At 42.5% G+C, this 15,350-nt stretch overlaps 1 protein-coding gene across 1 annotated transcript in view; it reads left to right on the top strand.

The window, feature by feature from the left end:
• Positions 1–2,504: 2,504 nt before the first annotated feature.
• The window catches only part of FAM89A (family with sequence similarity 89 member A), a 124,828-nt gene continuing 111,982 nt past the window's right edge, over positions 2,505–15,350 (top strand). The window contains exon 1 of the mRNA XM_078649078.1: positions 2,505–3,191. Within this exon, the coding sequence (XP_078505204.1) occupies positions 2,934–3,191 (258 nt within the window). The 5' untranslated portion in view covers positions 2,505–2,933. The remainder of the gene's footprint in view (positions 3,192–15,350) is intronic.

Raw genomic sequence — 15,350 nt, 5'->3', positions numbered from 1 at the left:
TACTGCCATCTGCGTAATCAGAAAATAAAACCAAGTATTGCGCATAATATCCAGGGTACATACCATTTACAGAAAATGGTGCAATTCCTGTGTGTTATTAAGCCCTTTCGGCCATTTGCTGTCAAATTCAAGTATCATTTTGGTATCTAATTGACGCAATTGCCGTTCACGATCGCCACCCCTGCGGGATTTGGGAATAGCTCCCACAAAAAAATATTTGAGGCACGCCACATCATTATTATGACATCTTTTAAAGTGGTGTGCCACAGGGTAGGCTGGGTCAGTATGTAGGATTGCACGAAGATGCTGCAAAATCCTGACATGCACCTGTAGCCTGGTACTCCCAACATAATTCAATCCACAGGTGCACGTCAGGACATACACAGCAAACTCCGTTCTGCAATCATAGCTCCCTGAAATTGCTACATCCTGAGCACTGAATGGAGTCCGAAAATGAGTAGTGTTAACTCCGAATTTACACGCTCTACAGCTGGAACATTTTCGAAACCCACTGGGCGGCTTAAGCCACATGCTGTTTGAGAGTGTTTCTGGACTATTTTTGTCTAGTTTTCTTCCCATATTATTGGCTCTCCTGAATGTAATGACGGGGCTACTAGATAATCTTGGACTTAGAACACTGTCAGTTTGAAGGATCGGCCAATTTTTCTTGACTATGGCCCGAAACTTTCTCTCTTCCCGACTAAACGTTGTTATCAGTCTAGGGCACTCAATTTTTTCTGCCTTTTCAGTCGGGATATCTACTGAATTTGACATCCCATTGACAGGTTCTTGAATCTCAAAAAGGCTTACCCTAGATCTTAGTTCTGCCTTTTTGATTGCTTTTTGCAACAGATCATTTGAGTACCCCTGAGCTCTTAATCGTGATGTCAAATCATTCAGGCATTTTTCGAACTCAGTTTCAGTGCTACATATGCGCTTCAATCTTAATATCTCTCCATAAGGGATACTGGCAATCGAATATTTGGGGTGCAAACTTGTAGCATGAAGGGTGGTATTATCAGCTGTGGATTTTCTTTGTTTATAATAGCCTCAATTCTTTCATTTTCAATATAGATTTTTATATCTAAAAATTCCGCACTAGTTTTGTTAATGTAGGAAGTAAATTTTAGATTGAGATCATTTTGATTAATTTCATCCACAAAAACATGGGCTTGCGACTCATCCCCCTGCCATATAATAAAGACATCATCTATATAGCGGAGATAACATATGATTTTTTTCGTTGTACCATGTTCTATGTTGCTTTTTTAGGACTTGTTCCTCCCACCAGCCCACGTGTAAACACGCGTAGCTGGGGGAGAAACAAGAACCCATTGCCACCCCTCTCAATTGTTTGTACATCTCCTTTCCAAAAAGGAAGAAGTTGTTGTTTAGGCACCACTCAATTAATTTCAGAAGTGATTTGTTATGTTTGTATAATTCACAAGGTCTTTTAGACAGAAAATATTCAACAGCCCCCATTCCATGCGAATGATTAATGCTAGTATATAATGACTCTACGGCAAGTGTTATTAATAACATATCGTCACTCCAACATAAGTCATTAATTTTGGTCAGAAAGTCACTCGTATTTTTTACATAGCTCGGTAACTCTTTAACCAAATCCTGCAAGAAATAATCAAGGTACCGACTCACTTGCTCCCCGGCACTTTTGATAGCCGATATAATTGGCCTGCCAGGGACAGGCATGATGTTTTCGTGAATTTTTGGTATTAAATAAAGCACAGGGAGTAGCGGAAATTCATTGTTCATAAACTTAAATTCCTCATTGGAAATCAGACCTTCCCTGCGCCATAGTGACAATTGTTTTGTACAAACTTTCTCTGACTTTTGAATACTCTTTGTGTGTCGTTTTTTCATAACTCTTTTACTTCCAATTGTTTGTTGGCTTCTTTGATGTAATCTTTTTTGGGCCAAATAACCAGATTGCCCCCTTTATCAGAGTTTTTGATTACGACTTCATTGTTGTTGCTTCGTTTTTTTAATCAGATTTGCATATTCCAATTTTTTTTTATGGATTTTTTTGCTGTTTTTGCTTTTAGTATGTTGATAAAGACGTTTGATATCATTAACAACACATTCATGAAATGTATCAACTGCGTCTTTAGACATTAGAGGCAAAAAAAAGTAGACTTGACTTTATATGGACTCGGTCCAGCTCCTTTTTGTGTCAAATTGATTTTTTGAAGGCGTATTTCTACATCCCAAATATAGCAAAGGCACGTCAGCGTTCAGGACTACAGTACTCAGTAATTACGATCGACACTTTGTGGCAGTATTACTGTACAAGAATGTGCAAACACGTGTTTGTAAAGAAACACCAGACTCGCTCCACCTACACTAACAGCCAGAAAAGATTATGAAAACTGGCTAACGCAATTACAACAGCAATTAAGGATGGTCCTCCTCCCTGGGGCGTGAAATAACCAGGCGGGACAACAACAGTGAACACTTCCACGCAGGTGAGGTATGTTACCTCACGCACTAGTACAGTAGGCGTCGGCGTGCGTGCGTCAAGCGAAACCGTGAGCTGTTTTGAAAGGTCTCTGCTCAGCTGAAGGGGTGGAGGGAATTGTTATTCACTCGTTTCTCCTCCCACAGCCACATCGCCACACACCGGGGAAGGGAAAAAAAGTGAAATTCAAGGAAATACGTGTAGGGTCGAAAGAACGGCGAGAGAAGGAAAGGAAATCGGGAACAGAGGAGGACTTTCCTCTGGCGGCGGTGACCCTTCGCTCCTCTGTGGCTCCCTTGGAAAGCGGAGAGGGAGGCCCGCCGGCGCCGCCGCCGCCGCTTCTGTGCTGTAAACACCAAGCCCAGCTGCCGCCTGGTCTCCGGAGAGCCTCTCGCCGAGTGTTATTTCAGGACTGCCCAGCCGACCACTGCCCGACAAGCCTGCAGGCAGACCGGCCATGAGTAGCTCATACCACGCAGCCGTAGCCCCTGCCGGGGCCCCTCCCGTGGACGGACTCCCCCCGCTGCCGAAGAGCCTGAGCGGCCTGCTCAACTCCAGCGGGGGCTCGGGCTGGCGGGACCTGGAGCGAGTCTACGCCCAGAAGTCCCGCATCCAGGACGAGCTGAGCCGCGGAGGTCCTTCCAGGGGCAGCTCCCAGCTGCTGCCCAAGCCCCCAAACCTGGACGCAGCCTTGGCCTTGCTCAGAAAAGAGATGGTGAGTATTTTCGGGTGGGTGTCGGGAAGAAGGGTATAGATTCCACGTAGATGTTTGATAGCCAGGCTAGGTCGCTGTAGTGCCCGTATTAATATTACGGTGTTCCGTGGGAAGGTGTGAGGAGCATGTAATTTTATTTTTGCGAACTTTGAGGAAACGTGTGGCATGGGTATTTATTTTAATATTTTGGACAAAGGCTTCTACATTTCTCAGATTGACTATCTTCTGGTTGTGAAATTTGCATCTCTTTAAGATTTCGCAAACCAACGTTCATTCAGGGGCTTGGTCTGTGATGAAGGTCGCACCTGACAACTTTAAAATCATTGTTTACTACAAAATCAATGCACTTGATTATAAAAAAAATCATTGTTTACTTCAGGAAGGCCACTACAGAAATTTTGTGAAGAATTGGATTTATGCCGACCAGGTTTACTTTTATTAATGACCTATTGACTACAACAAGAACTGCGACTAACGCTGTTATTGTAAGACTACCTTTTTAGCAGAAAAAAGTGCACCACGCATGTACAGGAAAAAATGTTGTCACTCACTGGACCAGGGACTTATTTAAGACGCAAGATTATTGTTTTTTTGTTATCTATTTTTTATTTTCTCGTTGGGAGTCCTTGTTTTTGTATAATCTTGGCATCTTTTCTACGTTGATTAGGATTGGAATTAATTGGTTTGTGCCTTTCGCAGTTTGCTGATCGTCATTTTTGTGCAAGCATGTCTTAGCAATGTGTAATGGCGAGAGAAGACGTCGGAGAAGGATATCTTCAAAGAGAAATGTATTATCAAAGTGTACGAAAAGTCACCACTAGACACGCGCAGCAGGCTCGTCCTCAGCCAGCCGCCGTTCGTCTACATTCCACCCCTAGCAACAGAACCACCTTCTCTCAACTATTCAAGCATACCAGGATATATAACGCAAGGTTAGTGTGGGGTGCACTTAATAGAACATGCAGAGATTCTTGGTGACTTAAACACTAATGGAAAGTCTCACCCACTGACGTCAGGGGCGGTTTGGATTCTAGTAAAGGCACATTGAAATGAGTAGGACTTTTATTCTTTACTGAAAACTACCATCAAAGAAACCTATCTATATCATTGTAAAACCAACATGGAATGCAAAAGAAGCTGTCCAGCAGGTTATGAACTTATGAAGGCTACAATCCAGTAGTGCTCTGACATCACAGTAACCACCAGTTGTAACGCCTAAGAGTATAATAAACCCAGCAGAGTAGCAAGCTTCCTGTTCTTTGATGCGCCTAAGGTTCAATAGGAAAGTGAGATCAGATGACAAGGGATCAGTTCCTAGAGAAAACTCAACAAACTCAGTGACATAAATTGATAACCGGTCATGTTTTGAAAAGAATATGGAATTGCATATTAAACAAAAGAATGCACATTAAGAGAGAGGCATGGATGGATAATGTTTGCTTTGTGTCTTTAATAGAATTCAAACTAACTGCCACGCTAGTGGGGGAGATTCCCATTCTGTTACACGACCAGAGGCTAAATTATGACTAGTTTAAAGCGTAGCAGTAATAACACAACTCATGTTCTATTGGTTTGTAATAAAGTTTTAAAAGTAAAACCTCTTGACTAGTTTCTGCTTTTAGAATGTCCTCCAGGCATCCAGAAGAAATGTTTGCTTTGGATGCAGTAGCCTTCCATACAGAATGGGCCCCAAGCAGGAAAACGTCAATGCCACCTTTAGCCATTATCAATCTCACCAGCGTACAGGGAAGATAGTACATGATTTCTTGAAAGAAGTTCAAAGTTGTGAGCTAGGAGGACGAAAAACAGAAGATTGGCTTTCATACCAACAAAGGTGTGTAATTACACACATTTTTGCAGTCTGGAAGCGCAGGATAAAAATAGAAGTAAATGAATCCTTAGTACGCCTGGTAATATAAAAGGAATCTCCCCCCCCCCCCCCCTTCCAAGATTTTACAATTTCTGGACATAGACAGGGCACAATATTCTTTATTCATCAGCTGTGGTATCTAGAGTAGTCTCCTAGCTCCTTTGCTACCATGCCCTGCAGTCTGTAGTATATAATGTGTAAGAATTTATATTGAATCAGTCCATGCATTTTGTAAGAACCGTCTTCCCTATGTGCAGAGCGGTATGACTGTCACTCATCAATTTCTGTCTCGGTTTGGCTTCCCACTTACCCTTGCTAGTAGGAATCACAAACATTATCTTATCTTGGAATGCATTGTATAGCCTGGATATCTGGGACCTGGTGATCATTTTGTTGAGTAAGAAACTGGTGGGGGTGGAAGCAATAGTGTCTGTGTTATTCTTGCAAGTAGATGTATGAACTCAAATGCGGTCCTGTGAACCTGCCCATTTGTAGTGTAGCATCAGCATTTCTCATTTAATATGTGTTTGTTTGCCTCCCCAGGTTAATTTGATCATGAGCAATGTCAGTAAAAAAAATAATAAAAACAATATATAATAAGACGTGCCAGAGGATGCGGTATACTTATAAATACATATAAAATCTTTTGTATCTGAACCTTTTCCTTTAATGTAATTCAGGCTACTAATGGCAGGGTATGCAGATCCACCAATTTACTCATCCTCCTAAAGTTTTATTTCGATCATTCAAGATCATAAATGTTCGATTGCAAACAAGAAACATAATAAAACCAAGCAATCCGTATCATAGATCCCGTATAAATCTGCAAATCTCATAGGTGCATAACATTATACACTTAGGTTCCAATTTTACATACAATGCATCAGTAGACTACCCAGTTCCACTAAACTGAGGACTGAACCTGCTGATCCCTGGGACAACTTACACACAATTCAGTGCAAATGTTTAAATTGCAAGTTCATCTAGTGCGCTCACTTTGACCCAAAAACATTAGATCTTTTATACCAAAAGGGATGCACAAAATAGCAGTAAATCATAAAGTTTGCAGTGAGATTTTCCTTTTGGACAGTGCAAATGTTAGAGTAAAGTGCAAGATCTTCTAGTACCCACATATAGACTCAAAACAAATCTTTTTATACTCCAGGGATGTACAAAATAACCCTGGGCCGTGGTCCATAGCATTTTAATGTGAAATTCTTCAATCAGACTCTTTAGCTAGCTAGTAAAAGGTACCGATAAATGTATATTAAAAGTCTGCTGGAATATAAAAGTAAAGAGACTAATATTTTAAAAATAGGTGAATGTAGGAAGTTAAAATACATGATGAACTGGTACTAACGGTTTAGGCGCAGTTAAGCGTGATAGAGAAATGAGCTCATCCAAGCCCCCTCACCTAATTATCATAACAATTCCTAGTTACTTGCTTGGATACACTTTGAATGCCAGATCCAGGCAGCCATATGGTATCTTGCAACAGTGGTCTATTGCTACGTTGTTCTGTATCAAGTGAAATTGAGTGGGTGAAGTCCTGCTCCACCACTAGCTATGGTAAGTAGGATAATAAGTGAAACCAGTAGTGTCCGTGTTATGGTTGCATGTAGATGTAATTTAACTTAAAATTAGGTCCTGTGAAGTAGCCTGTTCTGTAGTGTGGCATCAACATTTCTGATCTAATATATGGTTGCTTACCTCCCCAGGTTAATTTGATCATGAGCAGTGCCAGTAAAAGAAATCTTTTTTTTAAATTGACGTGCCAGGGGACTTGGAATGCTTATAAATAGATATATAAGTTTTGGTAGCAGAACCGTTTTCATTTATGTATTTCGAGTTACTAAAGTCAGGGTAGGCAGACCCAGCAATTTCCTTGTTCTGTCATTTTGGTGTATGTTTTGTGCTACGCAACAAGTCATCACAGACAATTTACAACGATTCCCAGATATTTAACTCTTATCTCGGCCCAACTTAAATGGGATTGTAATGGGGCATTATTAGTGGTTTTTATTGCCCTTTGTCAGCGGGAGAATGAATGACTTTAACAATTGTAATGGTTAAGAAATCCCCAAATTTGATGATTCACAAATATTAAGGTGTAGATTAGACAAGAGCTCTCTGATAAATGGTAAAATATAATTGGCATACATAGATGGCAGTAGCCCATGCAAACTGAATATAAGCCCACGTGCAGAGTGGTGCAGATGAAGCATGCAGCTGATGAAGCGGTTCTGCCGCTGTAGCAAATATGATTGTCGACAGCGGACACACTTCCTGGCTCACCTGGTCATTTTGAACACTGCAGATGTTGCACTGTTGATTCTAACAAGGGCTATAGATTGGGAGTATAATAGCTTGATCCAGCTCAACTCCTCATTAATTAGACCCATCCTCTTCAACACTTAGAACTGGAATGCCCATTCCAAGTTTTCAAATGCCTTATTAGCATCTAGGTATACCACAACTACGTAGATTAATTGATGTAAATTGGCTAGACATATTACCATATTGGTCAGGTAAGGCTAGCTCTGGTGGTAGAGGGACTAGTCTGTTTGGCAGTACTTTGCAAGGTTCGGATTATCAAAATTAATAAGGAATGGTAGCCTGTAGGTTTCTCATTTGGAGGTGTTCGTGTCTTGTTTGAGTAATGTAGTATTTGCTGCTTTTTGCTTTGTGGTAGGAGTCTCCCATTGACTTTTGCCTCCTTACACAATGCCAAAAGATGTGGAGCCAATTTTTTGTCAAATTCCTCGTAGAATTTCGCAGCAAGGCCATTACATCATTGTAGCCTACCCCCTTGCATATTTTTTATGGTGGGCTCCGGATCCATTACTACGTCCTTGATGTTTCTATTCTTATGACTCCATCAGCTGACCAGGGTGTGTTTTTTGTCAGTGTTTTTTTGTTTTGTTTTTGTTTTGTTAAACCTATTTTCTTCTCTTTTTAAAACAAAAAAGTATTTTAGTAAGCCATGGCCATTAAAAAAAATTATAATATACATATCTAGTCCCCAAGCCTTAAGGCCGGACACATCTTGCAGCCAATACATAAAAGGCGAGCCAATTTGCTATCATAATTATTTTAGATAATCTGAGAGTGTCCCCCATATTTTTATGCTTGCTGTATTCCACATCGCGTGCATCTGCCCTCTTTTAACCCCCCGTGCTATTTTGGCAGGCGTATAATACAGGTTAAATATGGTTTTAAAATATTGTGATTTAAGGCTGGAAGATATCGGAAGTTTCTCAGCCACCACAATTGAGGTGGTTAAACATATTTTCTAATGATTTCCCCTGGCCTATCTCTTTTGCCATGTGATCTAGCGTCTGCATATTATCCTAGCAATTTTACCTCAATGTCCACCTCTTCTCTACATCTCAGTAGGATAGCACTAATGGCTGCCAGGTTTATCCCTGTTTTAGTTACTGCATGCTGAGAATCCAAATCTCATAGTTTCTGTTCACTTTTGGAGAGTCTCACATAAATGACTCTCTGAATCCCTGATTGTTTATCAGTTCATACACCAGGTACAACCATGGCTTCCAAATTGCTCTTCGGTGATTGACAATGTCTATATTTAGCTAAATGTTTTCTGTGATTCCCTTCCCAGCTCTGTTTTGGTTATTATTCTCTTAAAGTGCACCGTATTCTTGACCTTTTTTTAAAAATTATCATTACAGAGTTTACCCTCCCTAGATTAACTCAAGTCCCCAAAAAATATTCCAGTTCCGCACAGCATTCGACAGACAAAAGCAATAGTCCTTGAAAGTGAACCAGTACTTTGATTACAAGAGTAAGTGTATATAGGGCACCTGGTAAATAACAATACCACAGGTTACATTATTTGAGTGTCATAAATATTCCCTGCTATGTGTTTGTGGGGATAATATGTGGATTTTGGTGTTTAACACACCAAAACTGCATGATATGTTGAATACCGTAAATATCCCCCCCTATTAGATTTGACCTGCCAAAATGTAAGGAAGCAAGAAGTATTTAACACATACAATCATTGAAAAATATCTTTTAACCCGTAATTCTAACTTTTACACGTGGGTCGAAATTAACTGCCCCACTTGTAATCCGGATGTCTGAGTTGAGCAGCTGGTTTTTACATGCACATCTATTGATACTTTTGATATGTTATACCCAAGAAACTGACATGTTGTGCCCAAAAAGTCTATTCAGAATACACCACATATATCATCAAATTAATGGTTTACAAGCAAACTTTCCCAAACTGGGCTCCTAATAAAAAGAAGCCTAATAGTGGTAATCGTATTGCCCTGCTACACATGTCACTTAGGATTCAACTTAAAGCCTTTGTGTTGAAAGAAACTTTCTTATGTAGCAGGCTTTTGCTTGCCTCTCTATGGAAGTCTTGTTAACAACGTAGCTCTCCACCAGCCATGAATTTAACTGCTCCCTCACTTTTCCCCTCTTCTGTAAAGCTTCAACAATAATTGTGATAAAAAACATTTTGGCGGCCGTGAAGGGGTGTGTGGGGAGGGGGGGGGGTCAATCTCATACATGACCTAAGAGTTCTTTAAAGTGACTATGCGCAGTCATCTTTAATTTGTACTGCCCAATTTCCACTGAACATTTTAACATTGTTCTTGGTGTATTTTACTGTAAGGGCAATTGATCCTGGTACTGCAGTGTTGCCATATTTAGGTCAGACCAAAAGATAGCTTTAGCTGTTATTCTAGCCCCAGGCTTTTGGTGCCCTCTTGATCCATTGGTCTGTTTCTGTTTAGGAGTTAATCACGGTTACTTCTATCTACATAGCTCAATAATTCAGCTTCAGTAAGTGGACCAGCTCACTTCAGTCATTGGCTCTTTTAAATGTGAGTGACAGCATTTTGCTTGTGCACATTTGCTTAAAAATATTCCACTTCAGGTGTAAGCCTGGAGTGCCAGTGTCTAATTTCTGCATCCTTTTCAAGGTTCATTAAATTTATTTTTGTGATGGCTTATTACATCCCCCCCCCCCCAAACATATCCACACCACTTTTTAAGATCGTGTTATTTTTACTTTTTTATTTTAAACCTTTAAAGCCCTTTGGAAAAGTTTGCAAAAGAATCAAACCTTGCATGCTTGCCAAGTCCAGCCATGTTGGCTTTGCCAGTGCTAGTTTCCACTTGTAGCTTCGGTTTTCACGTAAATTGAATTTAAAAAAATGTTTTTGGGATCTGTTATCCCTAGGGAGCCTAAACAGTAGATTGGTGTCCTCAAGGATTTACTTCTGGTGGTTACTGAGAGGGGAGACGCTCAGTTGGTCTCCCAACTGATATTCTCAATAGGAGACCCACCCCTTCTGCTGAGCCCTAACCCATTCTGGTGACACCATAAAATATAATCCTTGGGGGATAAAGTGCCACCCAGTGGGCCCAACTGCATACCTAATTTTGGTGTTTTTTCAGTTTTATATCTTTATTTTTATACGCATTTGTTATCATTATGTGCTATCATCACTGGCATTACCAGTTTAGAATTTAAGAACAACTTAAAGCAAAAGGCGTTGGAAACTTCACCAGTGTACATTAGGATTATTCCTAACTGTTCATTTATTTTGCGTAAGTGTGGTATCTGTCAACTGCTACTCACAAAGAACAATCCCAACCCCCACTCTTACTTCTTGCTCTTTCTTTGTAGAATCTAGTCTGAGGAAATCCACATGATATCTTTGTATGCTTTCTGTTATTACTTTATATAGGAAGTACATTTTATGTTATGAGAGTAATCTACATCCTTTGTCACATGGTCAGAAAAGGCCTGTTGGCAACACCTCCGTTTACATGCCCACGTTTTTTAAGTTGCCTTCTTTTTCACACACAATGACATTTGTGTGCTTGACAATGTAGGATACCATTCTCTGAATCTACATTGCTTACATTTTTACTTCTTGGGTACATTGTCACACCACTATGAACATTCAGTACAAGGGATTAAGTTCTCTGTGCAAATGGTATTTGTTACTGTCCGTAAGGCAACAATGATATCTAACTAGAACAAACCATTGCGGCCTGACAGGGATTGCGAAATGGCCACAAAAGTGGTGTTATTATAAATACACTACCACTTACTTGTTGAGGCACACACATTTGTTGCCCTGTAAGGTTAGGCATACAGACTGTGCACTGTGGCTAGGAGGGGCGTTGACCAACATATCCTGAGGTGTGTATGGAATCAGTCTGGCATAATCCTGATGTTTATGTAGTCCCACAAACGCACTTTTTTACAAGGTGCCTCCACTGTTCTAGATCGGGCTCTTATTTAATGGATCACCTGAGTAGTTTTCTTTTGTGTACCCAAAGACCCCCTACTCGCCTATCAATAGGAGACGTCTTTGGTGTTAAGAAAAAAATCCTACTCGGCTGAAAAGGTTAAACCCTATATATTGGCTGTAGGATGTTCTAGCTCAAACCTTTCAAAGGATCTCCCCATAGGGGTACCCTCTCTAATCTTAATCTAATCTGAAATTGACTACACCATTATCGACATACTGAGGAACTGCAGACGTGGTTACACAAATGTTTTTGCAACGTGGTCTGCCCCGGACGGGAGGAGACCATACCTTCATGGTGAAGGTTCCACGAAGCATTCCGGATAGTTGTATTCTATTCATGGGTTACGTTCCCAACAGTCATTGCAGCTACAAGACTGTTTCACATATACACTGAAGATACAGTACCTGACAACTACACCGCTTATGAAGCTCTAGAAGTACCATTAGCTTGCCAAGAACATAAAAATGTATTTGAAGGCGCCCTACCACATACACATACCAATGTTAGACTGGGTCCATTTAGCAATGAGGTAGCAACATGGCCAGCCTTAGCAGAAACACCAGCTCCAGATTTAGGCAATCTGGAAGCACCAGAACTACGTACATTGTACACAGATCTGGTCAAAACATGTAGATATTTAACAAAGTTTGTCATGCGAACAACGACAAATCCTGCGAAGGCTGCTCAAGTGACACAACCAAAAATGGCTGCACCAGGCATTAGTGGACAGACTGGAAAATAGAAAAAGGGGAACCCTGCCAGGGTCAATTTTAAGGTCCCATTAAGGAATCCTCATATTCGAACGCGTGGTGACGGAAGTTTACGTATCAGAGACAACATAGAATAACACAGATCCATACAGTTCTCTAGGAAAAATAAATATATTTTATTTGTAGTTGATCAAAATAAATTTTAACTATACATTATGTCATAAGGGTTTATACATCTCAAACATTTCTTTATATTCCACTAGCTCCCACAGGCAACCAACACATATATCCACATTCATAACCTCAAACATCACAGTATTGACACATTCATACAGGGACCATAGGGTGGATGCATAGCAGTCCGGGAAAAGATATTTTGATAGCCTCTAGGACTGAAGCTATAACATGGAGGCAAGGTGCAATAAATAAGGTGGAATAAATAAGGTGGAGAAGCTTGTACTGCAATGGTGCCATCCAAGTAAGTCACGCCAACGCACGTTTCGATGCTCTGCCTATTTAGGCTGCATCTTCGTCAGGGCGAGGAGGGCCATGGGAGGGGGCAACACAACACACGGGTACACTCTTTTAACACTGGAGGAGGGACAGGGAGTATGCTTGGAGTCCCAGGAGGATCTGATTCTACTTCAGAGCGATCATAGTTTGAGTGTAGGGAGCGTCCTTCATACAAGGTGTACTCCTTGCAGAGCGTGGGATACACAGCCTCGTATTCCAAAGGGTTGTATTTCAGAGATTCTATACAAACTGACGAGAGGTCCCCCCGACGGTCCTGATAGGGAGAAGAGGGGGTACAGATCGCCAGGCAGCGTCCTCTGTGTAAACGAATACAGGCAGGAAACAGACGGATATCCCAAAAACAATCCTTGTTTGGAAAGGCTGAACATAGATAGCACAGCAGCGTCCTCAGTTCTGGCAATAAATCACAGGGGAGGACCGGTCCTTATTTTAAAAGCGAGGGGCGCTGACCGCGAGGTTGCGAGTTCTTTTATAATCTGTCAGCGTCAAAATTGATGCCTATCCCTCGCTGACCTAATTCGGGGGTAGGGTGCACAGACCGCTGTGCGGCATCCTCCGTTCTGGCGAATGTAGTCAGAGGCAGGCGAGTGTCAGGGGTATCCCTGGTACCGGCAGATAGAATGCGGACCGCGCTGCGGTGTCTTCTCAGGGTGCCGTGATGACAAACGAGTGGACAGACTGTCAATGCTGTTATGGGTAAAATTCCCACCAGAAAGGGGGAGATTCCGTTCTGGAGCACACAAAAAGCATGTCCGCTTGAAGCAGTGTTTCCCCATATGGGACCTCATGAAAAACACAGAATTCTTAAAATATGCTTGCCAATGGGGATGGCTCCCCGTTGGAGGACTGCACCACATGGGGTACAGTCTTTGCTGCAGTATATACCGGAACTCATGATACACCCTCAGCTGTTTTTCCAGATGTGCTTAAACTGTTTCAACATGTGTACAGGGCAGCCCCTGCCCTGGATTTCAGGATGAAACTGATGGGCAATTGTTTTGTGTATAAAGAACAAATATATTCTGTCCTTGCACATTTCACTTTCACAGCAGTAGCACATAATAGATCCTGAAGAAGGCCACAACACTTGACTAGGTCACTGGCCGAAACATGTCATTCTTTGAATAAAACAACATGGTCTAATAGTTCACCTCGGTTTTTATGTTTTTAATCCTAGCTCAGGGCAGTCAGAATAAAGTCATACAGTGATCCCTGTAGCTAGTTTTAATTCACGTCTTCACTTGCACTGTGTACTTCACCACGTCTGTTAGAAATGGAATTTTTAGTAGGCTAGGGCGTGGGCCAAAGCCAGGCAAAAATCACCACTCTAGTCAGGATAAGCGAGTTACACGTCTAAAATAACCCCTGCTCACCCCCTTGGTAGCCAGGCTTATCTTAGATGCAGGGTGTAAAGCATTTAGCACCCAACCAACAGTAATACAGTGTAAGCACTACAAAAGGACACCACACCAGTTTTAGAAAAATAACCAATAACTTTATAAACAAGACCAAAGACGATAACAATCCACAATACTATTTCAGAGAAAGTCTGTAATTGTCCAATTAACATTCCAACAAAGTTCCTTGATGTCGATCGCTCCGTCCGGGGCTATCCCAGCGTCGTGTACAAACAAATCCAAAATAGTTCTGGCTGCCGCGGAACGCAGGCCAGCTGTGGTGTCGGGGAGACCCACAAACAGTACCTTTCAGAGATGCAGGGCGATGGGGTCCTTGAAGTCGTTCTCATTGCAGGTTGAGCCCCTTTCTGATGGGATCAGGAGCGCTGGCGCCAACAGGCGTTGGGAGCTGCAGTGCAGCGGTGCGGCTTGCGGTGCCCCCAGGTCGCGGTGCGAGCAGCGGCTCGGTGGCGGTGTCACATAGCGTCGTCGGTGAGACCAGGGTCGCAGTGCGAGATGAAGGCGGTGCTCATCACTGTGCTAGCAGGTCATGTTGCAAGCAGCGTCGTCATCGTTACTGAAGCGCTGAGTCGATGGCACTGGCGTCAGTGGGCCAAGGCTGCAGTGTGGGATGAGGGCAGTGCATCGTGTAACTTACAAGGGGTGCCCCCGAACCACGGTGCAAGCAGCAGCGTCTATTTCGGCTGGAAGTGACAGTGTCAGGAAGGCCACGGGTCATCGTGTAGCGGTGCGGAGTGCGGTGCCCACAGGTCGCAGTGCGAGCAGCGGCTCAGTGAGGGCGTCAGCAGCGTCGTTGGTGAGACCAGGGTCGCGGTGCGCCGTTGTGGCGGTGCAGTCTGCGGTGCCTTTAGGACACAGGTTTGGCAGGGTCGTCATAGACTTAGTTGAGTTGGTATTCTTAGGGTTGCAGCACAAAAGCCACAGCCCATAGTGCTGCGGGTCGAAGAACCTGAAGTCATTGCTGTTCCTGAAACTTCATGAACAGGGGGCAAGCTCTACCTCAAGCCCTTGGAGAATCTCACAAATTTGGTTGCAGAAAGTCCAGTCCAGGCTTTCACTGCCCAAGGCAGAAGCAGCCACTGCAGGTCAGCCCAGCAAAGCATGCAGCAAAGCAGTCGTTCCTTTTAGCCGCTTCTCCGGCTCTTCTTCTTGGCAGTCCTCTTGGTCCAGATGAGTTCTAATGTTCAGGGATCTGGGACCCAGTATTTGTACACCAAAATCCTTTGATCTGCCAGGCAGAGGGTGTCGGTGTCTGGCCACTACCAGTCTGGCTGTCTCTGGCGTGAATTTCTGGCAGGAGATGGAGACGGCTTTGTCAGAGGAA

Source organism: Lissotriton helveticus, chromosome 6 (genome assembly GCF_964261635.1).
Source record: "Lissotriton helveticus chromosome 6, aLisHel1.1, whole genome shotgun sequence".
Classification (NCBI taxonomy): Eukaryota; Metazoa; Chordata; class Amphibia; order Caudata; family Salamandridae; genus Lissotriton; species Lissotriton helveticus.
The sequence above is the reverse complement of the archived record's forward strand: the minus strand, read 5'-3'. Positions and strand labels throughout refer to the sequence as shown.